Source organism: Lepus europaeus, chromosome 12 (genome assembly GCF_033115175.1).
Source record: "Lepus europaeus isolate LE1 chromosome 12, mLepTim1.pri, whole genome shotgun sequence".
Lineage (NCBI taxonomy): Eukaryota > Metazoa > Chordata > Mammalia > Lagomorpha > Leporidae > Lepus > Lepus europaeus.
This window is the reverse complement of record NC_084838.1, coordinates 94,410,511-94,437,121: the sequence shown is the minus strand read 5'-3', so window position 1 is coordinate 94,437,121 and position 26,611 is coordinate 94,410,511. Positions and strand designations below refer to the sequence as shown.

Below are 26,611 nucleotides of genomic sequence, written 5' to 3'. Positions count from 1 at the left end.
AAGCTGCCTTACTACCACATTGACTCATAGCACCTATTTTTATTTTCTCCCTGGAGTTGTAATTTCAGAAAATCATGGACAGTCTGGGTTGGTAGGAACTGTAATGTTTGTCATTATACTAGTAAGCAACAAATCTGATGATTTTTGACTGACAAAACTATCAACTTTCTCTAAGCCTGGAACCAATATTTGCTACGTGCCTGATACATACTAGGTGTGCTCACATGATCTTATCTACTTCACACAGGCGTCCCAGAGTTGAGCAGTGTATGGCAGTTCACCAAAGAGTACCTGGCAGCATGTCACAGCAGTCACCAGCAGAGCTGAGGTCTGCACTGGCTTTTCTGACTCCGGAGGTGGTGCCCTATCATCTCACTGCACCCTGCAGGGTTCAGGATATGAAGTGCACTTGGTTGCTTGGAGCTCACCCTTATTTATTAGCTCACAGCCCCTGAGTGGACCTACGTGTTTGTACTGCCAGCTCAAGCAAACCACCCATCATTAAGACCCTCTTGCCCCGAGCCTTAGAGGCCAAGAGTTACAGAAGCTGAGGCCTTGAGCTAGCTGTCAGCACCTGCCGGAACTCATCGCCCAGCATGATAAACTCCTCACTGAGCGGAAAGCAGAGCTTGTCATGATGCCTGGTGGACAGAGAACAGCTTTCTGAGCAGCAGGGCGTCTAGGTCTCGGCACAGACCATTGAGAGCCTGGACAAGTCTAGTCTTGAAGGAAGCTGTGGGGAGCTTGTGACAGCTGGGTCACGAAAGGGACAGGAGCTTGCTTGTGAGGGTTAAATGAAGGGATGTAACATTCTGAAAGCTGTAAGGTTAGTGGAAAGTCAGGTGGTACAATCATTAACAAATCTGAAGGCAGAAGGGAAATAATCCAGTATCGTTAGAGTAACTCGCTGCCACTGCCTCCCTTCCCAGTCCTAAGGTCTATCGGGGTGGGGAACGTCTGGCCTCTGGGCCTTAACCTGTGGTCTGGCCCTGCCATAGGAACCACTTGAAATTCAATAAATCTATGCAGTTAATTTTTAGGTTGATAATTATGTATGGCCCACAAATCATGCTATAAATATTCAAATGGCACTTGGCAGAAAAAAAGGTTCCCCACCCCTGGAACTGATGCTTTTGTTTGCAGAAACAAAAAAGAAGCACCTCTGGTGAATTACGGCTGGAAGATTAAACAAGTGAAACCCAACTCAACCACCTTGGATCAAATGGTGCCCGTTTTTTTGTTTTGTTTTGTTGTTGTTGTGTGTGTTTTTTGGGGGGGCATTCTTGTTATTTATTTACTTCTTTATTTGAGAGGCAGAGAGAGCTCCTATTTGCTGGTTCTTTCCCCACGTGCCCACAATAGCCAGGTCTGGCTTGGCTGAAGCAGTGAGCCAGGAACTCAGTCCAGGTCTTCCACTCGGAGGGGCAGGAACCCAACCACTTGATGCATCACTGCTACATCCCAAGGTCTGCATTAGCAGGAAACTGGATCTAGGAGCCAGGGCTGGGAATCAAACCAGGCACTCCAATATGAGACACAAGTGTCTTAGTTAGGTTAAATGCCCACTCCTGAAGACCTAATTTGAAAGCTCAAAGACATAAGTTTGGGGCAGAGGCCCATTTTCCCATATTTTGGCTTCTCTTATATTCTCTGAGACCAGGCTGCTCCCAGCAGCAGAAAACATGATCCAGTTACTCTCACACCACATCCTTCTTAGACTCCTAAATTCTTCATCCCATCTGGGAATTCCCAGGGAAGACCTTGTGTCAAAAAATGACAAGATAAGGGGCTGGCACTGTGGCAATGCCTCTGCCTGTGGTGCTGTCATCCCATACAGGCGCTGGTTTGTGTCCTGGCTGTTCCTCTTTCAATCCAGCTCTCTGCTGTGGCCTGGGAAAGCAGTGGAAGATGGCCCAAGTGCTTGGGCCCCTGCACCCACTTGGGAGACCCAGAAAGAGCTCCTGGCTCCCGGTTTTGGATCGGCCCAGCTCCGGCCGTTGCAGCCATTTGGGGAGTGAGCCAGCAGATGAAAGACCTTTCTCTCTGTAACTCTGCCCTTCAAATAAATAAATAAAAAATCTTTTTTTAAAAAAAACACAAGATAAGACTCTAATCCTGAGTGTCCCTCTGGCAGAGGGGAGAAAATATTAAATGATTAGTGTTGCTTGCAGGGAGACTGCGGCATGTACCACCATGGCCTGGAGAGGTCCCTAGGGTCTGGGAAGAGCAGCTGACAAGCACTGGTCTTCCCCTCAGGTCTTTAGTGGGAACTCATCAAGATATCTTAGGAACTGTCCCCCTCACACACCTCTGTGGTAGACTGAGCAGTGGAACACACTGCTGGCGGTGGTTCCCATCAGAGAGGGAAATATATAGATCTGGGCCTACTTATTTATGACTTTAGACAAATTACAGCATAGCAAGAAAGACATACATGTAATAGAGAATAAGCACCTTTCATCTCTGCCATTGGAAACACAGTCATCCCTCAGTACCATGGAGGTACTGAGCTCTCCCCTCACGAATAATGAAACTGAGCCCACATTCCTAACGCCTCTGAAGTCAACTTCGTCAGGCCTCAGTCTCTCTCTTTCAGCACGCAGTTCCTCTGCCCACACTGTGGTGATGACCAGCCAACTCCTTACTAAAGGTCAACCCATTAAATTAAGGGAGTGGTACAGGGTCAGGCCAAAGCTGTAGGACTCCAGACTGCAAGATCCAGAATTCAGTTATCATCTCCATGGCTAACATCCTACCACTTCAAGTCCTGACCAAGCCAGGTACACCCAGCCAATCTACTCATAGACCCCAGGCAGCCAGAGCCCACCTTGCCATCCCAGCATCTTCAGAACACACTGGCCAATCCAAGGAAGGTGACAAGCCCTGTGGGCCAATCAGAGGCCAGCACATGCACTGATCACATACTACTCAACCCCTACTTTGATAAGATTCACTATCCTTAATTCTCCAGGGTGTCTGGGAATTGAGCTATTACTGCCCAACTCCTAGCTTTGTGTACTGCAAATAAACTCCTTCCTTGTACCACCCCAGTGTTAGTTATTGGCCTGCTGTGTGCCAGGTGAGCAGACCTAGTTTGGATGTTCTATAGTACTTCCACCAACCAGTTTTGGGGATTTCTATAACAACACTAAAATCCATAATGCTCAGGTCCCTCATATAAAATCACATAGTATTTGCCTATAACCTACACACATCCTCCTGGATACTTTAAATCACCACTAAATTACTCGCAATACCTAATACAATGTAAATGCTATGTAAAGAGTTATACTGTCTGGTTTAGGGAACAATGACAAGGAAGAAAAAGGCCTGCACATGTCCAGGACAGAAGCAACCACTGTAGGTCTAACTACATAGTACAGAACCCATAGTTGGTTGGATCCATGGATGCAAATCACACAGATACACAGGATTGACTGTATAACACATATCGCCTTCAATACACTGGGGCCTTAGGTATGGAAGCCCAGGAAGAGGTGTCCCCTGGAACACAGCCTTCATCTGTACCCTCAAATAACTTGAAACTATCCAAGTGTGGTGGTACGCATGAAGCTGGATTCAATGGATTCCTTTCATTTGTCCGTTCATTCTCCTCATCCCACCTTCCTGGCACAAGCATGTGTGACCTTCAAGATCAGGGAGGAGACTCCCAACTTAAAAAGATAAAACTCAGACAACTTCAAAAAAGGTGACCCTGGGCCACTCAGCAAAGGTCAGAATCATTCCTGAAGAGGTCTCCTAGACAGCTCAGGCTGAGGAGGTGCCACCTATAGGGGCGCTGCACACCAAGTGGTAACCAGAACAGGCACAGGGGCCAGGGCAGGCTTTGTGTGCATGGTTTTGAGCAGTGGCCTGGGGCCTGAGTCCCCTAACAGGCAGTGTACCCAGCTGAGCTTGGGGGCCCATAATCTCCTGATTGCTTATAGCTCTGCAAGGAGATATCAAAGCCAGAAAGCAATAGTTTGAAGCTAAAGGGGTAGAGGGGGACAGGGAGGAGTGGTAGAGCAGCGAGGGCTAGTGGGAGGTGGAGGGAGTCCAGGGGAAAGGGGTCTGGGGGAAGGGAGGGGAAGGCCATGGGAGGAGGGAAATCAGAATTAAATAAAAACAGCATTTGTAGCTGGGCCCTTTCAGTAAAGTCCTGCCACGCATGCATTAACCCTCCATCGATGAAAACAAAATCCATGAGCCTGGTGCCTGCCTGCTGGGGCACATAAAGCTTAGGGGATATAATATCTTCCAGGTGGGTGTGCCCAGAAGCACACAAATGTGCTTGACAGGTCGTTTAGAACTGACTGTCAAGGTCAAAACAACACCACCTGCAGGCATAACTGAAATGTCTTCATCCAGCCCCCACCCCGAAGCCCCGGTTCTCTGTTGTTGTTTGTTTTAAACTAAAGCACCGTTTGAGCATAGGACAAGCCTGACAACTGTTCTAACATATGTAGGTGCAACTTATTAGCTTTTACGTGGAGATAACTGGAGGCTAAAAACTAGAGACCAGGAGAAGAAGACTAGTTAGCCACTAGTTCTGACAGGGGTCTAGGGAGGAAGTTCGGTGTTTCCAAGAGCAAGGAGGATGGAAGAAGGCCTCTGCTCATGGAGCTGCCTGTGATGCAGTGCAGTGTTTGGAAATGCCGTTTTGCACAGTTATTAAGAAAGGGAGGGGTTCCTGCCCTTGAGATCTGTTTCTTTTGCAATTAACTAGAAGTAATCGTGGCCCCTTCTGAAACTTTTCCTCGGGGGCCTCAAATGTAAACGCCTACTACTGCCTCGGTGCCCACGGAGTGCAAGAAAACCCCAGCTTCGTGATCTAACCAGCTCTTACGTGAATGTGTGTGTGTGTGTGTGTGTTAAATTGCTGAAAGAAATCGAATCACTGCCACCCCTGCTCAGAATTAAAAATAAATAAATAAATAAATCAAAGAACGTAAGGGCTCTAAGATGCTCGGCAGGCTCTTCTAAATCACCCCCCTTACTTTCCCAAAGAAAAGGCCAGACAGGGAGGCCCAGTGGTTTGCTGGGAGTCCTGCCTGTGACTGGCAGTGCCTGCGGAGCAAGGCTTCCTTTCAGCCACAGACAAGCAGGCAGCATAGCCAGGGAGCTTTTGCCACCCACTCTCTAGTACAGTACACCCAACCCCCTCCCCAGTCTTCATTCTCACTGGAGAGAAGAAGCTGGCAGGATCTGCTTCCCAGGAGACACGCACCTGCCCCACCCACACAGCACTCTAACACTAGCAACAGAATCACACAGGAGGACCTGTTAACGTTGCAAATGCTAAGACCCCACTCCAAGTCTAGTGAATCAGAACCTCTGTGCTGGGACCCAGGCGGCTGCACAGACCCCAAGGCACAAGCCGACTCATTGGTGTAAAGCAAGAAAAATGATAGAATTTTAGTTTCATAATTAATTTTTCTCATCCCTTTACATTTTCTATCTTTCTGTGTGTTTAACCGTGTATCTCATATATTAACACTGTACTAAATATGTACAACTTATAAATAAATACATACAAATAGGCAGAGGGGGTGCTTGCTCAAAGGGTATGGGAATCCAAAAATCCAAAACATGGGGCTTCCTACACCCAGCTGTGAGCCCCCTGAGGACAAGGTCAGTGTTTTCTCACTGCTCTACAGCAAGACCTGCCAGGGCCTAATGCATGCAGGTCCTCACCCCACTGACAGAAGGGTAGTGGAATTCCATAGCCGTTGTACAATAGACTGTTGGATTTCTGAGTAGAACTATTTCCCAAAGCGTGTTTTAAGGAGGTGGCTTTTTAAAGGCCGTGGTAGTCCCATCAAATGCTCACTGTACAGGGAGATCCCCAGGCACAACAGTAGGGGGAGTACTTCGTATGCTGGTTCAGGGTTCAAGAGGTACTGATATACCGGGATATTAAATCAGGATAATAAGGATATTAAAGGCTTTCTTAAAAGCCCTCCAGCCAAGAATCCCTTTTAACTTTGTTTAATCCATTCATTTCCTAAACCAATTAACCCAGAGTTCTTTCTCCCACATTATTAGCATTCCACAAAACTAGTCTTCCTTGAAACCCACTTTAGAAAATCCTGATTTAGGCTAAAGGTCTCACATTTCCTGTGGCCACTTCAGCAGCAGCATTCATCACACCTGCCCACTGATAGGTGTCCACTGAATGGATTCTTGGCTTTGGCCACCCATCCTTTGCCAACTTCCAGTTTTCAATGGGACGTTCACAAATTGCACAAGTCTGAAAAAAAGCCAGAAACTACAGCTGACTCATTTCCAAAGCACCAGCCATGGGGTCTAGGGTGTCCTCTTAGGAGACCAACTCAAAAGCTAGTCTCTGCCAACCACAATTTCCAACAAACCAGCAAAGTGGCCTCCACGAAACAGAGGCCCAGTAGTGGGTGTCAGGCTCTCAAGAGTACCCCTGCTCCTTGCCTACCCCAGGTCTTGGCTGGGGAGCCCCCACTGTCATGTACACTCTTATGGAATGAAGTTCCATTTTATGGTGAGAAGGGGGGACGTGGTTATCATCAGCAGGCTAACTGGGAAGGTGAAGGGCCAATTTGGTTTGTTCAGTGACTTTAGATTTGGCATTCTATTTTCTGGGAACACTTGTCTAGACTTTCTGAGGAGTCACCTCTATAAATAGCACGGTTAGTTAACCAAGAACTAGAACATGCTCTAATCTGAGTTTCACTCTGGAGTCAGAGTGGATTTTTGTATTATACCCTCAAATCCCACATAGTAACTATTTTTTTTTAAGTAACCCATTTAAAACAAACAAACAAACTAACTAACCAAGGTGCTTATTTTCATCTATTTGAAAGGTAAAATGACAGAGAGAGAGAGAAAAAAAGAGATCTTCCATCTACTGGTTCACTCATCAAGTGCCCACAACAGCCAGGGCTGGCCAAAGCCAGAGGCCTAGAACTCCATCTGGGTCTCCCATGTGGGAGGCAAGTGTCTAAGCACTTGGGCATCATCTGCTGACTCCTAGGATGCATTCATTAGTAGGAAGCTGATTCAGACCCAGAGCAGCTGGGACTCAAATCAGCACCCTTGACATGGGATATGGGCATCCCACGTGGCAGCTTAACCTGCTGCTGCACCACAACACCTACCCCAGTTAGTTTTTTAAAGGGTGTTTCTTCACATTGTTGCCTTTTAATACAGCAAATGAGCACTTTCTTTTAACGATTTATTTTATTTATTTATTTGAGAGGTAGAGTTACAGAGAGGCAGAGGTAGAGAGAGAGAGAGATCTTCCATCAGCTAGTTCACTCCCCAAAAGGCCACAATGGCCAGAGCTAGGCCAATCCTTAGCTGGGAGCCAGGAGTTTCTTCAGGGTCTCCCATGTGGGTGCAGGGGCCCAAGCACTTGGGCCATCCTCTACTGCCTTCTCAGATCATACCAGAGAGTTGGAGTGGAAGTGGAACAGCTGGTACTCAAACCAGCACCCATATGGAATGCCGAAACTGCAGGCAGCGGCTCCACTCACTACATCATAGCACCAGCCCAACAGCACTTCTTTTAAGAAAAAGCAGCTGAGTGGGGCATTCTTACAGTGTAGCAATAAAATATGGTAAAGCTGCCATCTATAGGTAGCAGTTTATGTCCCAGTCCACTTCCGGTCCAGTTCTCTCCTAATGGCCTTGGAAAGGCAGCAGAAGATGGCCCCAGGTACTTGAACCCCTGCCAACCATGTGGGAGACCAGAGGAAGCCTCCTGGTTTCTGGCAGCCATCTACGGAATGAACCAACAGATGGAAGATCTCTCTCTCTCTCTCCCCCCACTCCCTGCAGCACTAACTTTCAAATAAATAAATAAATCTTTTAAAAAGTTAAAAAGAAGAAAAAGTAGCTGAGATCCTCTTCCAATTGCATTTTAGAGGTGAGACACAGTGACCGACGAGTCTCACCCACTTTATGCAAACGGACCTCTATGGAGCAGATGGCCCCTGGTTTGGGATGCAGTTTGGCCATAATACAATAGGCAGTGATCCCTCTAAAGGGAGCTCTTCATACAGAATGTCCTGCTTGAGGACTATTTCCAGAGTTGGTGTTCTTCTGAAAAATGGTCTACTCTTAAAAGAATCACACAAATAGCTCTATGCACATATATGTATGAGTCCATAAGGTAATCCAGATGCTGGTTGTGTTTGCTCATTCTGTGTAGTGGTTCAAGGAGTAAAAGCCTACAGGGTTAGGGATATTTCAATGTAAGCAATATTGTGCATGAACTCCACTGTGGTTTTTTTTTTTCCACTCAAGGAGTTCTCTTCAGTTGTCTTCTGAATAGAAGTAAGTAGAAAGAAGGGCAAAGCCTTTTCTTTGCAGTGGGAAAATGACAAGGCTGTGCTGACTGGCCATCCGGGCTCGAGGACTGGAAGAGATTAGAGCCCATGATGACATGAATAGAGAGAGAAGATTACACATGGAGGTGGAGGGATGATTGCTTCAGGAAGGGCTTTCACGGCTCTGACAACCTCTCTTGAACGATGGCTCCGAAAGCGTTCTCTGAAGGTAGGACTGCTGGTCTGTGTGTGCAGAGAACAGTTCAAAGAGAACAAAACACTTACGCGTAATCTCTCAGAGAGTGAGGACTCACAGCATAATGATGATAAAATGCTGCTTCTGCATCTGACAGGCAACACAGCTGTCTGATGGCAAGAAGAGGATTCTGGCTAAGCCAAAAGCTCTGAGTTCACTTTGCCTGTTGCTGGATGGGAGAGAGAGCGCACTTGGCTACAAAGTAGTCATGTGACCCTGGAACCCATCCGGTGCTCAACTTCTCTCTCTTGCAGCAAAACCAGCCCACAGCACATGCTGATCCTCAGGGTGTCTTCAATCACAGCAATGCTATAATTTCCAAAGAGAAACCTTCATGCAAATATATAAAGCCTCAGAGGTAGCTACTGGTTAAGTCTTGCCTATGTCAGAATGCCCAAACTCTGACAGCTGTCCCAGAATGTCATTTGACTTACCTCCCTGACTCCCTGGCTCTAAGTGACTTGAGGACATTGTATACCCTCCTGTATCTACCCTGTAAACAACGGAACATACACACAGACTCTCACCATGTACCCCACTTAGACAAATTGGTATCATACCAACACTCAACTGACCGCAGGCAAGGGCATTCTGAGGCCCAGGTGACCAGCACTTTACAAATACCAGTCAAACACGGTAGAAGGGGAAAGCCCCGCCTCACAAGAAAGGAGAGAAACAGAGTCGACTAACTTTCTCAAGAAGGAAAACGGAAATAGCGGACAAAAGGAAGAAACTGGATACAAAGAAAAGCAACAAAGGGGGTGCGTCTGAGGGGCAGAAATCACCTGGCATGGACCTCATTCTTCATGACTCACTCTGTTTGCTCATCTCTACAGCAACAGCGGGGCTGCCAGCAAACAAGGATTAAGATTTTACAGAAAAAAATAGGACAAAGAGAGGACAGTATGAGCTGCTTGGTACCGTTCACACCCACCTGTTCAAAGACACAGAAAAGAGTTATACTGAAAAGCAGTGGAAAAAATACTTTTTAAAACAATCCACACAGAAACAAATTTGAGGATTCATTATAATCTGAGAAAAAAAATTACAAAAAGCAAAACACACGCAAATGCAAAAACCGTAGCATATCAGAGAAAGTAGAGGAGTTGGCAGCGGTCATGAAATCAAAGGCACACTAATTTACGGCTCCAAATCTGATTCCAGAGGGAAGAATCACTGTGGCTCCATCCTGCCTTGAAACCAGGGGTCCACCATCTCCTGAGGATTGTTGAAAAAGTGTGGTGATTTGGGTTTGGGAGGATCAAAAATTCACATAGAAGCTAACAAAGAACAACCAAAGAAAAATTTCGAAAGCCGCAAAACCTTGCTACTTAACATAATGATAGAAATTTATGACTGCTTCCTTCCCCGGCAGAAAGGAACACAATTAGAAGGCTGAAAACAACAGGGCCTTTGTATCAGCATGTTAGGTTTTGCTTATTCTATTACACACTGGCTGAGAGATAAGAATAAACAGGACAACACCCTGTCTAACCCTGGGAGGAGAGGGTGGAGAGAAAAGCTGGTTACATTCATTCTTGGGCATGTACCTGCACACCGTTTATTTGCAAATTGAGGTACTTAAGAAAATTGTGCATGCAACAGTCAGGAACTAGTCTAAGCATTCAGAAGTCTTTTATTGCACAATCAAATCTTTTAAGAACAAGCTGTGTGTAATAGTTCTTCTCTACTGTAAAGTGTGTTGAAGATATTTACGGAATTGGTAATTATTTCTCTATGTTCTTTATCTATCAATCCTATTTTTGTTCAGTCTTTAAAAAAAAAAAAAACTTAACAACTAGGAAGAGCAAGCATACAAACACTGCTTCTTTCTCTGTGACCCACTATGTCAAGGAAGCTTGCACAGAATCAGTCAGCAGGCACTAGAGAAGAAATGAGGGTGTTCTGAGACATCTTCCTTCTCTACAGACAGTCACCAGCCTGGATGCCTAGGAAGTGCTCAGAAAGCTCTAGGAATGGAGACTCTGCACAAGGATGGCAGCTGCTAAGCCAGTCAGGTTCTAGCGACAGTCATGAGAGGGGATGGCAATTATGTTTCCAAGAAACCCAGGCAAGGTTTGACTACACTCCTGACAGCCTAGAATGATGGACCTTGACCCAATCTCGGCCATTTTCTGGTAACTCGCTCGCTCGCTCTCTCTCTCTCTCTCTTTCCCTCGCATAAGTGTCTGGAGCGGCTCAGAGGACCCAAGTCCTGAAGGACAATGGGATATCCTGGTGCCCAGAGTGAGTTTAAGGAGGTGGCTAAGGAGAGCCATTCTAAGGCTCTGGAGGGCACCCTCTGTTCTCTAGCCACACAGGCCTTCCGGGGCCTTTGAACTGGAACTCCCTTTGCTTTCCACTGGATGGTCCCAAGGCTGGCTCCTTCTCATTCTTCACTTTCCTTCCAAATGCCCCTCTTCACAAGTAGCATTGCCCTCTCTCATCCTAGCCATGTAACCTGTTCTCCCACTCTGTCACTCACTTGGCTCTATTTTCTTCATAGCACACACCTTAATTATTGTACCAATGGATTATATTTTTTCCGTCTAACTAAAACATCCACTTCATAAGGACAGGGACTTTGTCAATTTTCCCCTGCAGGGTACCCTATAGGCTCAGTACCATAAGTACAAACTTGCACACCATGCATGCTTGAGAGAATGAATAAATAAACACTGAACAAATGAATGATACAATCTGGTACAGAATCAGAAGGAAAGGCTGAGAGCAGCATTTGTCACTTATCATCAGCCACACTGCTGCCATTCCCCTCCCCTTGCTTCTAATTTTCCCAGTGGGACCAGCAATGAAGCTACATACAAATGGTCAAACTGGGACTCGGAGCTATGGGCCACATGGCTTTTTGATTCTGTGCTTTAAACAGAAAAGCACTCAAATAATTTGCTTGAGATTTTTGAAATTCAAATATAGGAAAAGAATAAAAAAAGAACCATTTTGGACATCAAGGTAATTCTGTCCATCTAATTATGCCCTGTAACATGCAGCCATGAACTGCTGAGACGGTGAAGCAAAGCATTCGCTGCGACCCCCAGAGGCGAGATGGAGGGGTTCATTTTTAAGCAACTGTCAGAATTCCAGTTGCAGGATATTACTGTATACCAAGCATATAAGCATGATGATAAGCTCCTTTCATGGATTTCTCAATAGTAGGAAATTCAGCTTGCTACTCAATCCCTACCCGAGACACTGAGAACAAAAAAAAGATACAATGAAAATGGCAGAATATAATTATAGATTAACTGGCCGGCAAGGAGGCTCACTAGGCTAATCCTCCACCTGTGGCACCGGCACTCCAGGTTCTAGTCCCGGTTGGGGCGCCGGATTCTGTCCCAGCTGCTCCTCTTCCAGTCCAGCTCTCTGCTGTGGCCTGGGAAAGCAGTGGAGGATGGCCCAAGTGCTTGGGCCCTGCACCGGCATGGGAGACCAGGAGGAAGCACCTGGCTCCTGGCTTCGGATCGGCGCAGCGCACCGGCCATAGCGGCCATTTGGGGTGTGAACCAACAGAAGAAAGACCTTTCTCTCTGTCTGTCTCTCTCACTGTCTAACTCTGCCTGTAAAAGAAAAAATTATATATTAATTATACCATCAGGAAGAGAGTTGTTCTATACCTTCGAGACTCACTTAAAACGCATTCACATCCTCAAGGAGACTTCACAGTACTCCAACCCAAGAAATATATATAGTTCACAACTCCTCATATAAGCAGATTTTGTCTTCATGGAAAGCAAAAATAAGTAAATAAATAAAATAAACAGACACAGAGAGTCCACATATACCAAATAAGAAAAGTGTGGGTATGACACAGTCAGTAGAGTGTCTTAAAAGCAAGCTAGTGATTTTTTTCTGAGAATCAGAATAGAACGAAAGCCTCTCTCCTAGAACAGTAATTCAGAAAGCAATTGGAGTATGGGTGTGTGGGTTGATAAGTGATGGCTGCCATTATATTAAAAGGTGACAAAAACCGTGCTGCCACATTGACAAATGTTCTAGTTTTTACTATGTTTGAAAAACACTCCAAATTCTAACACATTGTCTGAGTATTATTTACCTTCCAATATATTGATTTGTTATTATCACACAATCAAGCCATACACGTCAAAGAAATATCAGAATCAGGCTCAAAAACAGAGTTTTTAAGCTTAGTCACACAATCTATCATACAAGATTTTTAAAATACAGTAAAACTATTATGTAGATAACATAGAGCTTTAAAAAAAAACCTAAAACATGGTTAATATTAATTTAGCCATTTTGGTTCATGTGGGAATGTTGAGTGTCATTTGCCAAAAATTAATGCTCACGTGGTATAAAATGGTATTTGTTATAATTAAGGCCTAATCACTAAAGAAGTCCAGAGTATGGAATTTATGATCTTGCATACATGTTTATAAAACATGGGTTCAGGAAAGAACCACCTCATTCATCAAGAAACCCTTTGATCTCTCAGTGTACTGTAACAGGACAACGGCAAGTTTCAGTGGGGAGGTTTTCTTGGATGGCTCCTCCTAGCCTTCAAGTTGCTCTATTTCTGTTTAGGGTACAGCACTGACCTCCAAGACCGTCGTTTTTGTTCCGGCTTTGCTTGACAGAATGTCAAGACCATAAATAAAGCAGCAGGGCCCCAGTAGCCAGCTGAGTCATAAACCCCACTCAGCGGCATGTGGCTCAAGGTGTTGGGATCCCGATAGAGTCAAGCCAAGCAAGTGGAATCAATTTAAGTCAGGGTTTGGAAAAACAAAACGCTCCCCGCTTCCCCACCTCATCTGGTAGCGCAAGATACCACAAACCCCCTTCCACCGCTCAAAGATGGGGGATGGCAGTGAAGCCCAGGGGAACATCCAGACGAGGGCAGACTTTATTTCCACAGCCTAACAAGGAGAAAGCAAAGCAAAACAAAGCAACAACAAAAAGAACCCCAATATTTGAAAACCAACCTCAAACTTCTAAATGTTTGGTTCTCCTGTTTTTAAGCATAAAAGCAGTCTTGTTGCTGCTCAGTTATTATCACCATCATGTTTTTTGACATTTGTACCCAGTACCATTTGTCCTTAGGGTACTTTGGCTTATTATTTTAAAAATACAGAGTTAAGCATGTTTAAATCACTTTAAATATCTCAAAAAGTAGCAAACACAGAACTTACCTGCTTGGGCATGCACACTTGAAAAGAAACACTTTATAGAATGGCCTGCAGGTCAGCAGACTCTGGTTCTGGCAGACTAATGTCAGGAAGGAGCTATAGAAAACAAGGTCCTCCGTATGAAAAGCACTCTGCCTGTGCTTCCCTCGGGCCAGAACTTGGAACTGTTAGCAAACACACCCCGAGAAACTGCAACACTCATAAAGCTCTGAAAACTCCCAAATAAACATGGCCCCTCAAAACTGTGTACAAATGAGAAACATTTAATGAACAACACTTTCTTCACCAATAATTCTGCTGAAATTAAGTCCAGCAGACTCTTCAAAGGGACCAAAGAAGCCCCCCGTTAAGACAAATTCTATATATAGACATCCAAGACAATTATATGATGCACATAACCAAATATATATAATTATCCTGGTTTCTCCATTCCCATTATCTTCATAAATATAGGATAAAAATCAGTCTAAATGACTTTCTCAGACCTCCTCAAGGATTAAGGCGAGCCAGCCAGCTTTTTAAAAGTATATGCATGTAGTAAAGATCAAAAGCAAATGTTCTGGTCAGTTCTTTTCTACTCATGGATTTTACTAAGAATGTGTGCAGTTTTCAGGGAAAACACCACAAATGACAGCTGCTCAAAAGCATGGAAATTAATTGGCAGCAGAAAGTTCCTTGACTAATAGGGAAAAACTCAAAGTCACATGTTTTGATGAGCTTATTTTCCCATCCTTAGTCAAGCATATTCACTGTTAATAATTAAGATTTCCAAATAGAAATATAACCAAGGAAAACCCAGAGTGCACTCCCTATCTTTTCTTAGTGCAATACAGCCAACCATTAGTGAGTGAATAATGGCATTAACGAGTAGATTTTAGCCAATCAAACAACAGGAGAAAGGTTCAACTTGCAGGTCTCAATTTTCTATAGAAACCAAACCAAGTCATAGTAAGCACAACACATTTATTGTATTAAATAAAAAAAAAAATCATAGCAAGACAAGCCACTGCTCCACCCCCACCCCTGGCAGTAAGCCACCTGTTTTGAGCTGCTTTTCTAGCAGTGGGAATGGATTTACACTCATCCATCCACAGTCTCTCTGACACAGGGGCTCTCAAGTTGTTACTCTTGTGACCAGTGGTGAGAATGGACGAGACAGCTGGTCAGGATTAGGTGAACAGCCTGCAGCCTTGGGACCAGGTCATGTTACTGTGCCCAGAGCCTGACGCTATGACCTTGGACTCATTAGCATTATGCTCTCATCACCTAAGCTAACAGCCGCTGATCAGCCATGATCCAACATACATCACCCTAGGGACACAATGTGTTTTCAGTTCCAGCAGCAACGTGAGCTTCTTATTTTCAAGGCAGTCTGAGTTGAGCCAGGGAGACCCAAAGACTCACACGTAGGGAACCTACCTGAACACTGTCCCTACAGGCACCAATGAGATGTTCAAGCATGAGCAACTGTGGTCTTTCCAAGCTAATCACACAATGGCTCCAAGAGAGCTCAAGGAAAGCAAGAAATAGTCAAAGAATCTCCAGAGCACGCAGTGCAAGTGGCACGACAGAACAACGTACCTGGCCATTCCCAGACTCGGAAAGTTGGCGGGGACGACAAGGACGTCCAGCCGGGAGAAGGGGTGTGTTCCCAGCACAGAATGTGCTGCCGAGAGGCAGGAAGGGATCAGCCGCAGAAGGGTCTCTTGGCAGGCATCCTTGAGGCACAGCGGGGCAAAGACTCTGTGAGGAATGACCTCCTGAGTGGTGGCAGCAGCATTCTGGAAGCGGCAGGGATATTCCATGTGACCACAGGCACCAACACATCTGGGGAACAACACGAAACAGGTAGATGCACTTAGTGGTAAATCATGCTTATTCTGCTTGCCGTGGTGGTACGGAGATCACGTAGACATTGACAGCTGTAAGGAGGCAGTGGTTCAGACAGGTTCATACAGCAAAGACTGCATCTGAATTCTAGGTTCCTCCGCTTCTGTGAAGCAGTAAAAATCACAATACTTACTGACACGCTCACATCAATTGAGGAGGTTCAATTTAAGTGAAATGGTAAAATCTTGTTTTAGAATAAACTGGGGGAGGTGAGCTCAAGAGGCAAAACAACAAAACAAATTCCCATCAAAACAAAAATAATTACTGCTCTCAGTAACGTGCTTTCACATATCACCATACGAAAAATCTCTGCCAATCAAGTAAGATCCATGACACAGAAAGGAAGGGACGATGCTGCCAAATTCAAGACCCTGTTCTGAAAATTCCTAGATTGAAAGACTCGGACTCAAGTAGAATGTGCACCACACTGCAGCTACAGGTTCAAACTTTTTCCAAAGAACACAACTCATTTTACTAAAATGTAACCTAGGTATTCTCTATAAAGCCCGTCAAAGGTTGCTGTTAAAGAATATTGAAGTACTTTTGATGGAGTATTTTCTCAAATTCACTTTAAGTACAAATTTAACCAAGTCAACCTTTTAAGGAAAACAGACCAGAGCCCAGCCCGTACCATCTGACCACTGCCAGTTATTATGCCAAAGGCGGGGCTGAAAGAGAATTCCTAGAACCTGACTCACAGGCCTCAAAAGAACTTATCAACCCAAAGAAACCTACATCAAAGGGAACTCTGTTTTTTCACCTGTCAACGGGTCTTTATTCAAACACAATGGAAAGCCCCTCTAATTTTAAATTAAAAATTATAATTCTAACTATAGGTGCTTATTTGATTCACAATGGACACTGAAAAAAAAAAATCTGAAAGAACTAGCATGTCCCAATATGGGCAGCCTGCAACAGAAATTCCTCTCCAAATTTATGAAGTGCCTTCCATCCATCCAAGGCCAGCTAAAAAGACCCATGGGGCTATGTAAGGAAAGCTCGCCCTTCACCAGCATGGTGAACAGAATACAGCTTCCAGCCCAATGACGCTTCATCTCTGCAGAGGCAAGACCCACGAAAGCTTCTGCCAGGATAAGGTGAAAAGAGGAGGAACAGTGGACACAGAACTCAGGCCGACATCTCTGAACTGACAATACCAGTGGTAAACACTGAACTGAAAGCCTGCAGCTTCTCCCTCATGACAAACACTGAGTTGCCACATCAATTCCAGCACAGTGAAAAAGGCCAGTCCTTGAATTCACCAGCACAATATCTTTTTCTAATGTGTTTACACAGGTATGCAATCTGCTATAGTAGGTCAAGCTCATACACTCTCTACTGAAAAGCTTTCAGAACATATTAGATTATTCTGGTTGCATGAATGAACATTATTTTGCATGAGAAATCCAAGGAGAAGATGAAGAACTTTAAGTCATCCAAGCTATGGACAAGTGAGACCAGTAAGTTTCCCAATAAAAATGAAAATGGTGTCAGGGCAACAACATGTGGGCTCTCACACAAGGATCAGGAAACTTGGGCTTCAGCAGATGTTCTCTGCTAGGGTCCGGGAGGGCAGTACAAGATGGCCCACGTCCTTGGGCCCCTGCACCCGGAAGAAGCGCCTGGCTCCTGGCTCCTGGCTTCAGCCTTTGCAGCCCTTTGGGGAGTAAACCAGCAGATGGAAGACTTCTCTCTCTCTGCCTCTGCCTCTCTGTAACTCTGTCTTTCAAATAAATAAATAAATCTTTTTTAAAAATATGTCCATGTCCCACTTCAGAGTATATCAGTTCAATTCCTGGCTCTAATTCCAAACTCCAGCTTCCTGCTAATGCAAACTTTGACAGGCAGTGGTGATGGCCCAAGTAGTTGGGCTCCCAGATTAAAAGTTCCTGGTCCTGGTTCCAGGCCTGACACATTCTCTGCCATTGTGGGCACTTAGGGAGTGAACTAGCATGTAGCAGCTCTCTCTCCCTCTCTCTCTAATTAAACAAAGAAACAAAAAACAACCTGAAAGGATCTATGGCTATGACAGCTAGCCACAGGAGCCTTCCTTCGCAGGACAGCCTTGTATCTGAAGAGGTGTGGGAATACTGTGCTTTCAGGAACAGTGCCACAGGCCCGGCGTTACCCTCAACGATGTTTGATCTTTGCATACACTTTATAACTCTAAAGAAGCTCTCTTCCCCCACCAAGTCCTCTCTAGATTATAGAACCTCCGTGCCTTTTCTTTTTCACAGTGCCCATTTTCTGTGCCTTTAATCATTTTTGTGGCATTCCTCTGGACTTTATCCAAGTTTCCATGCTGCCCTTAAACCATATAGTCCCAACAAAGGCCTTGAGAGGTTAAACAGAATACAGCACAAAGATCCCCCTGTGGCTGGAAAAGGTTATACTGCAGCTGAGTAAAATTCATAAAGTTTTGACAGTGTATCTGAGTGCCTCGTAACTAATGCATTTACTAAAATGCTCACCTAGAGTGGGCTGCAGCCGGTGTGAAACTGGAGCTGGAGGAGGGAATGTTCTCCCTATGAGTTCGCTCACATGAACAGTGATCAAAAGTTCAGTGACCGACACTTTGGCCAAATTTCTGGAGCCCAGATGAACACTTAAGCAAATGAGACCCCTGTAAACGTTAGATTCCTACGAATTGAACTGGTGGTCTTCGGAAGTTTTGAAGTACAAAGTGGGTTAGGGAAGGCAAGGGGGACCAGATGTGGACGTAAGCAAAAGCAGCACTGCGATTGGCACTTCAGAATACCTCTGCTGGCAAACTTAGCCCGGAGCCAGAGATCTCAGGGAGGGAGGGAAACACAAAGCCACTTCTGCCGACTGGAGATAGCACACAATGAAGCAAATGTAAGCTATTATTTTATCAGCAGTGCAGTCTTGATAGACAAGCACATTGATAAATGAAGGGAAAACTTAGTCACAGTCTATCAGATGTGGTAGGGAGAGAGGGAAGAGCCCCGTTCCCCAAACCTGCCACTTCCCCAAGACAACACCTGCCCTGGAGCGGCACTTGCCCTCCGTTCAGCTCACCGGCCTGGCTCAGCCACACTGTGCTTTCCATTTGCATCTACTTGCTCTCTGAGAGCGTACTTTGGGGCCTGCTGTCTGTCACGTGTTAGGCAGGCTCTGCAACTGTGTTGTGGAGGCCGGCAGCAGTCCAGCTGAGTTGGTAACTGCGTGGGTCAATATATTTAGTGTGGAAGTGGAATATTAGACAGCCCATGAGACCATGCACCTAAGCACTCGCTCAGTCCAGCTTCTGCCAATAACAAAACCTTTATTTTGATCTCCTTCTGTTCTGTGGTCAGGAGGACAAGAGAGGAGTAGCACACACGTACCCCTTCCCCTGAACCCATCGGGAACTGCAGACATCATCTCCTCCCAGAATCCCCACTTGGTTTGGTCATTTTCTCCTCCTTTCAGAATAACAGATGCAAGGACAGTTGAGAGGCCACTGCAGCTGCTTCTGGGCAGGAAGGAGCGGTGGTTGTGGCCCACGTCCCCACCCTGTGTCTCCAGGGAACACCACTACAAGGGCAAAGTAACACTTCTTTCTTTGCCTTCCCCTCGCCTTCCTAAGGCCCGCAGTGATCAGTTGCACATCTTCTCTAAGAATCAATCACCCCCGAGGCTTTAGATGACAGCAGAGAATTTCTTCACCAGGATGAGCTTGTGAAACCAGGAGCAAAGTCCTCATTCTACGTTTTACGGGAAGTGTAGCTTTGCCCAGAAAGCTGTATCCAGCTAGTAAGGATAGCACCCTCAGGCTTAAAGGCAGTTAACACAAAACTTCTACACTTAACTTCTGTTTTCCTTCCAACACGACATACTCCTACCATCAGTAACAGTGCTGCGTCACGCCGGCGACTCCTCAGGTGGGAAGGTGTATCAGACTGTGGTGATGCATGGATGTCGGGTACCAGTTTTTAAAGTCCCCAGGTAACATTCGGAATCATTTCTCCAGAGAGTCAGGTGCGGATGTGAATCCAAGGTATTATTACTCAAAAGGCACATGAATCTGAACAAGTTACTATCTGAGACTCGGCATCCTTATCTAGAAAACAGGAACAATACAGCCTGTCTAGCTTCCAGGCTTCTTTCCAGGGCTCAATGAGATGATATTTAGGTCAAGACTCCCTGAGTTCAAGAAACCAATGGCTTCTGTATCAATTCAGGGTAAGTTAGGACATGCTATGGTAACAAACAACCCCAGCACTTCGGCGGCTTAACAAAGAGTCCACTTCTTGCTCATACCAAGTTCACTGTGGATCCAAGTGATTCTCCAGGGCATCTGTCCTCACTCAGAAATTCTGGCTGCCCTCATTTGCAAAATGACGACTACTCAGACCTCAGTGTAGGGAAAGAGAGCATGAGGTCTCTCATATAGTAAGTGTTCTCGCACAGAAACAGCGTGTGTCACTTGTGCCCACAATTCTCTTCTTCCCTCTAGAGGACGTAAGCAAAGTGTAGTAAGCTATCCAGGATAGTCCATGTAACTCGGAGAAGATGGCTCAAAAGAGACGTATTCCTGAGCAAGAAGAACCTCCCTTCTCCCAAAAAGGCAAAATGCAGGCAGTAAGATATGCCTACCAAAAGAGACAGCACATGGCCTCGCCTCCTAAAGAGATGGACACGAGAGGAGTCTGCACTAAGAGTGTGTCGTAGCTGTTTTCAAAGGCGGACTAACCATCTGTGCCATTCTGCAGGGCTTTCTTCACCCAAAGGTACTGACTTCATGGCTTTCTGTAAATTGGAAGAATGATTCAATTCATCCTGGGAATAAAACATGATGCCGGCTTCAGTGCCTCTATTCCCCTTTCCTCTTTTGGCCTTGTGACGGCTTCCATGTGTCCCATGCCCCTGTGGAGGCCAACCAGCCCCACTGAGGGAGGCTATCCCCGCAATGCACCAGTAACAGCAATCACTGGAAACAAAACAGCACAGCGGTATACAAAGTGATCCATCAGGCAAGCAGCCTCTTCTTATGTTTTTGATCATATAAGCACTGAAAATCCATGTTAACATGTAGGGAGAGAGGAATTGTTGAATCTAAGGAAGCTTTTCATTTAACCAAACGTATGAAAATATTTCACCTGACTTCACACAGAGGATTTATACAGATACTTGTATCTACTTCTCTCTTTCTGCATAAACAATATGCCCACATTTCTGCCTCTTAACCCTCTTTCCTTCCCAGTAGGGCTTTTCCTGCTTTGATTAATCCTGTTTTGGTTTAGTTTCTCAGCAGGGATGACTCATATTCCCAGTGCCTGGAAGAAATGCATCATACTGCTCCCTCAAGTGTTTGTTTCTCTGCAAGTTCCCAGCACAAACCTGAAGTCGGCCTTGGAAGATGGGATGGGTCTCTTTGAGGGTCGATCATCTGATGAGCATGTCTCTGGCATCACTTCTGTCCAGCATCCCACTGCAATTGTGAAGGTGGAAGCTGGCATTGGCATGGTGACATAGTAATGCCAGCTTGAGCATCCTACAAACAGAAAGACAAAAACTTTAAGGAGGCAACACATGGCTCTCAACCTTCCTCTATTTCTTCTCTTGAGGCACTGTGAAGAGCTCATGTGATTAACTGGTAAGAGGCAGGTCACATCCACTACAGGGGCATTATTTCAGGACTCAGGAAAGGCACAAAAGGGATGATGGTTTCAAGGCAGCCAAGGAGTATTGGATCTCTCCCAGTGCTCAGACTGAGGCTATAAAGGGTGGTGGCTGAGGTGGTCACTCAGAGCTGCAAACACAGAAGGGCTTCATTGTATGCTCGAGTAGAAGAGTGTGTCTTATTCATGCTGATTGCCTAGCATAGTATTTGGTATAAAATAAGGTGCTTAACTGATACTTGTTGAATATTAATTCAACAATTCATTCAAGGAATATCCATTCACAAAAGAATGACCACTTTTGTGTGATAACTAAACCATATTGTCCAAATTAAATTCAAACAAATCTAAAGTTGATGCAGATCACAAATTTTGAGAGTAAGGATGTTCAACCAGTAAATATTCCCAAGTTAGAAAAAATCTGAAACATGGTAGGGCCCAAGCATTTCAGACAAGAGATACTCAATATGAGTGGAAATCACATGAGCCTAAGGAAGGGAGTCCTTGGTTTTTAGTTCCAACTCAAACCAATGAGCCGTGCAGGTTCAGGTCTTATCCCCATTCTTGTTATCTGTTTAGCTGCTCTCCCACTCCTCTTTGAACACATGCAAAACAGGAGTAGGGAAGGCAAATGCAATCAAAGACTCCCTACTAGTTTGGAACAGGGCTGGGAGCCTGTATTCTCCCCTTAGTTCAAAGCTTAGAGCTTTTATCAAAGGAGTGAGTGATTGATAACTTATAACACTATATTTCCCTCATATCTAGAATTGGATTCTGAAATCTGAATGTATCATACAACTTGATTTAACATAACATTTGTTTGTGAGTTCATGCTAAAAACTGATAAATGTCTTATAGCGAGTTGATACTTCCTTATATTGTGAACACATTTCTGCACTCATATCGCCATCGGACAACACTGTTTCAGCCATCTCACAAACTCCTTTACATGGCTATTATTCTCTTTCTTATTTTAAGTTTTAGAAGGTTAAGCACTCACAGAGTGGCTTGGGGATGTCCAGTTTGGTCAGTGAGTGGCTATGGTATCAAATTCAGTGTCAAAATATTAACATAACCACACTGGCCAGCAGGCCTAATGACATTTTTCAAAGTGCTTTACCAGTAAAAATCAATACTGGTTAGAAATTTGATCTTCATGTGCTGGGCTCCTTTGTCTATCAAGTAATTCTGACTATCTCATAAAGGTAGATAGTATCTTTATTAAACTCCACCAATTTAGGTGCAAAGTAATGCATTATAGTGCTCCTCTAATGAGCAATACAACTTTAAATAGGAAACAAAGACTTAAGGGGAAAAAGAAATATGACTTCCAGTGAAATTCAAATTTGGAAGTAATTTGAGGTTAGAGGTTATTCTTGAAGGAAGAATACAGAAGGACTTCCTCAGAACTGCTCTAAATCCACCATTAAGGCAGCCACTTTCTCAGACTTGCTTAAAAGTTTTGCTCTGCTCCTCCTGGAATCATGATGGCCACTCTTGAGATCCCTCTCTTGGTGGCCAACAAGTTGAAGGCACGATTCTCAGAGGTGCTGGAGCTAACACAGTGATGTATTCAGCTCCTACTGGACTTAAAGAAGGGCCACGGCCTTAAAGAGAATCACTGTTTTAATCTCAAGCCAATATGGAGAGAGCAGGGACAGTCACAAGTGTCTTGATGAAAGTAGGACATGGAGCTGAAAAGACAGGCTATCCTGTGCCCACTTCCTTCATATTTCTACCTTCCCATAACCACCTTATTTTCTGTAACTTGATACCCCTTTTGATTCTCCAAGGAAACACAAAGAACTTCAGTTTGGACTGGACAGCACAAAGCGCTACATCAGAGTTGGGGGTGGGAGGAAGTGGAGATGGAAGAAGAGGAAAGAAGCTGAGGGAAGAACTGAATCTTTTGAAGAGCTGTGAATTTAATAAAAGGAGTCCTGAATAACAGAATTTTTACAATCAAAGGACTGTAGTCTATCATTCTTTCTCTGAAGTTCATTATGGATTGTTTACCATGGACCACTAAATTTTCCTTTTTAAAATTTTCAGCCCCTTGGGAGTTTGGTAACTAGGTAAATAAGCAACAGTAAGGTGTTCAGGTAGGAATGAAAGCTTGAACGCATGAGGCCAACTTTGCTCCACCCACCTTCCCCAGACTCCAATATAGGACAATAAAAGGATTTGTAAAGGTGTACAATGTTAAGAACAGGGAAAATAAAACAGGAGACAATAGCTACAAATACCACTACAACACAACAACGTACTAACAACGCACATGGAAGAGTAGCAAATGACATGGCAGACCAGAACCCTAAATTAGCAATGAGGGGAGATAATACCCACCTCATTTCACCTGCTAGAAACAGTCCCAAAAGGCTCTGGTATGGAGAAAGTGCTAAACTAAGCAGGCCTGCCTAAACATTGAGCTATGGAGTGCTCAGATCCACAGGTGACCTCCCTGACTCTGAACACCTGGGCTATCAGCTCATTCCCCCATATGCCCCAGCAAATAATAGGAGGGCTTGTAAGAGAGCACCTCTGTACTGGGGGGGTGTGGTGTGGGGAAGGAACAACATAGCTGAAGGCAAATCAACGGGATTAGATAAACACATGCCTATGGGATGCACAGACCATCAACCATGTCCCCTTACCCGTTCCCAGAACACTGTCAGCCAGGCTTTCACCTCCAAGCTGGAGACTTGAGGAAGCTACCCACCCAAGAGAAGGTGTCCAAGGATACTGACATGGGAGATTCCCTACGATCAGCCTACAGAGAAGCTCAGTGTACACATCCTGTGTGTACGCTCAGAACTTCCAATCAGTATTTTAGTCCCCTACTCCTAAATGCATGCACACAAATAAAGCACCCCCAGGTATCTTTAGAAAGTCTCTAATCCAAGACTGAGAGACCAAAAAATAAACAGAAACAAGTAACTTGGAGAACAGTGGCCATGCATGAGAAAATTTCAAAACATACCAAGCATACAAATACCAAGAATTAACAGAATTTACCGTGGTCCTGAAATAATTACAGTATAGTATTTTTCTTAAAAAAAAGTATTCAAAAGTAAAGAAAATTAAAAACATGGTAGAAGAAAAAAACTCCATATAAAGGAAAGGATAGAATACAAAGCTGAGGGAATCTGCCACAGGGTAGAGCAAACAAAGATAAACAGATGAGGAAAACACAAGTGAAGTTCAGGAGGTCCAACATCCACGTAATATACACAGGCACTTCAAAACGTCCATGGAAAAGTGAAATTAAAAAGATAAGTTTATGGCCAGCACCGTGGCTCACTTGGCTAATCCTCTGCCTTCGGCACTGGCACCCCGGGTTCTAGTCCCGGTTGGGGAGCCGGATTCTGTCCCGGTTGCTCCTCTTCCAGTTCAGCTCACTGCTGTGGCCTGGGAAGGCAGTGGAGGATGGCCCAAGTGCTTGGGTCCTTGCACACGCATGGAAGACCAGGAGGAAGCACCTGGCTCCTGGCTTTTGATCGGCACAGCACTGGCCATAGTGGCCATTCGGGGAGTGAACCAACGGAAGGAAGACCTTTGTCTCTGTCTCTCTCTCACTGTCTATAACTCTACCTGTCAAATAAAAAAAATAAGAAGATAAGTTTATTTTGGTGCAAAAAATCTTTTGAATCCATGCAGATTTTTTTTTTTTTACAATACATATTTTCCACTAACTTTTTGAAGACCTCTCATAAGCTCCAAAGGGACAACTGAGGAAACCCTCAGCCAAATGATTTGAGAAAACTGCTCCACACTCAAGACAGCATGAGTTTCCAGACTCAAAAGACACAAAATCTCCAGGATGCAGGATACAAATCAACCCACATCAAGATGTAGCATCTGAAATTTAGAAGCTGCCTTCTTTGCCTCGTTGCACTCCTGAAAGCAAGATGGGCCAACTGCAGCTCTACTGGAGCTATCCGTGAAAATTCGGCCAGTGTTCCGGCTCTTGCCACATCTGCTCAAACCAGCACGGACTGATCCGGAAATACAGGGTTAACATGTGCTGCCAGTGTTTCCATCAGTACACAAAGGATATCGGCTTAACTTGGACTGTTGTCATTCTCCTTGAATGGGTTCTCCAAGATGTCAGCACTATGGAAAGTCATACCAGCTCTTTGTACATAAAATAAAGCACTTCAATTTAAAAAAAAAAAAAAAGAAATTTAGAAGCTGAGGAAAAACAGTATCCTACGAGCTCCTAGAAGGAGAGGGGGAGACATTTCAGACACACAGAGTCTCACAAAAAATTCAGTTCCTACATATCATATTCTCCAGAATTTACTGGAGTATGTAAAATATGCTTCAAAAAGAGGTAGTAAATCAAGGAAGAGGAAGACAAATGAGCCACTACAGAAGAGAAGCAAGGGGAGCCCATGGAATGCTCCAGAAAGGTGAGTGAGGCCAGCTGTGTAGAAAGGGCAATGTGTGCCCAGCCAGGCAGGTTAAAGAGCCTCGAGAGGTGGTTTCAGGAAGATGAAATTAAGAGAAAACCTGACGGGGTTAAGCCTCTGCCTGCAACACCAGCATCCCTTAAGGCAGCATGAGTGCCAGTTTAAATCCCACCAGTGAAAGATGGTCCAAGTACTCGGGCATCTACTACTCATGTGGGAGACCCTGTTGGAGTTTCTGGCTCATGGTATTGACCTGGCCCAGCCCTGGCTATGGCAGACATTTGGGGAGTGACCCAGTGGATGGAAGATCTCTCTCTCGCTCTCTCTCTCGCTCTCTCTCAATAGCTCTGCCTCTCTGTAGCTCTACCTTTCAAATATATAAATAAATCTTTTTTAAATAAAGGAAAATGGAAAAATCAAATAAGAAAATTATTAATTCCAAGAAAAATTAACATATGGCACAGAAATAACAATCATATTTTTTCTACAAGGCTCAGCTCTTCATAACAAACATACATAATAATACAAAAGTACTTCATAAAGTTCACAGAAAATGGAATTAAAAGAAGAGTTTAGGAGCTGGTGCAGAGGGTTGGTCCACCACCTGTGACGCCAGCAACCCACATGAGCACTGATTCCTATCCTGGCTGCTCCACTTCTGATCCAGCTCCTTGCAAATGTGCCTGGGAAACCAGGGGAGGATGGCCCATGTACTCGGACTCCTGCCACCCATGTGGGAGACCCAGATGGAGCTCCAGTTTCCTGGCTTTGGCCTGGCCTTGCCCTGGCAGTTGTGGCCATTTGGAGTAAAGCAGTAGATAGATAGTAGATTCTCTCTCTCTCTCTCTCTCTCTCTCTCTCTCTCTGTCTCCCTCCCTCCCTCCAACTCTTTCAAATAAGTTAAAAATAAATCTTTTAAAGTGAAAATTAAGTTTATTTGAGAGCAAAAAATTTTGTAAGTCTA

General features: G+C 44.7%; 1 protein-coding gene across 16 annotated transcripts in view; it reads right to left on the bottom strand.

Annotated features, from left to right (window-relative positions):
* AOPEP (aminopeptidase O (putative)) overlaps positions 1–26,611 on the bottom strand; it is a 407,649-nt gene that overhangs the window by 299,579 nt on the left and 81,459 nt on the right. For all 16 annotated transcript variants that reach the window (XM_062208534.1, XM_062208541.1, XM_062208543.1 and 13 more), the window contains exons 4-5: positions 20,955–21,108; positions 15,303–15,548 (exon numbers count right to left, since the gene is read on the bottom strand). In XM_062208534.1, coding sequence (XP_062064518.1) covers positions 15,303–15,548; positions 20,955–21,108 — 400 coding nt within the window. The remainder of the gene's footprint in view (positions 1–15,302; positions 15,549–20,954; positions 21,109–26,611) is intronic.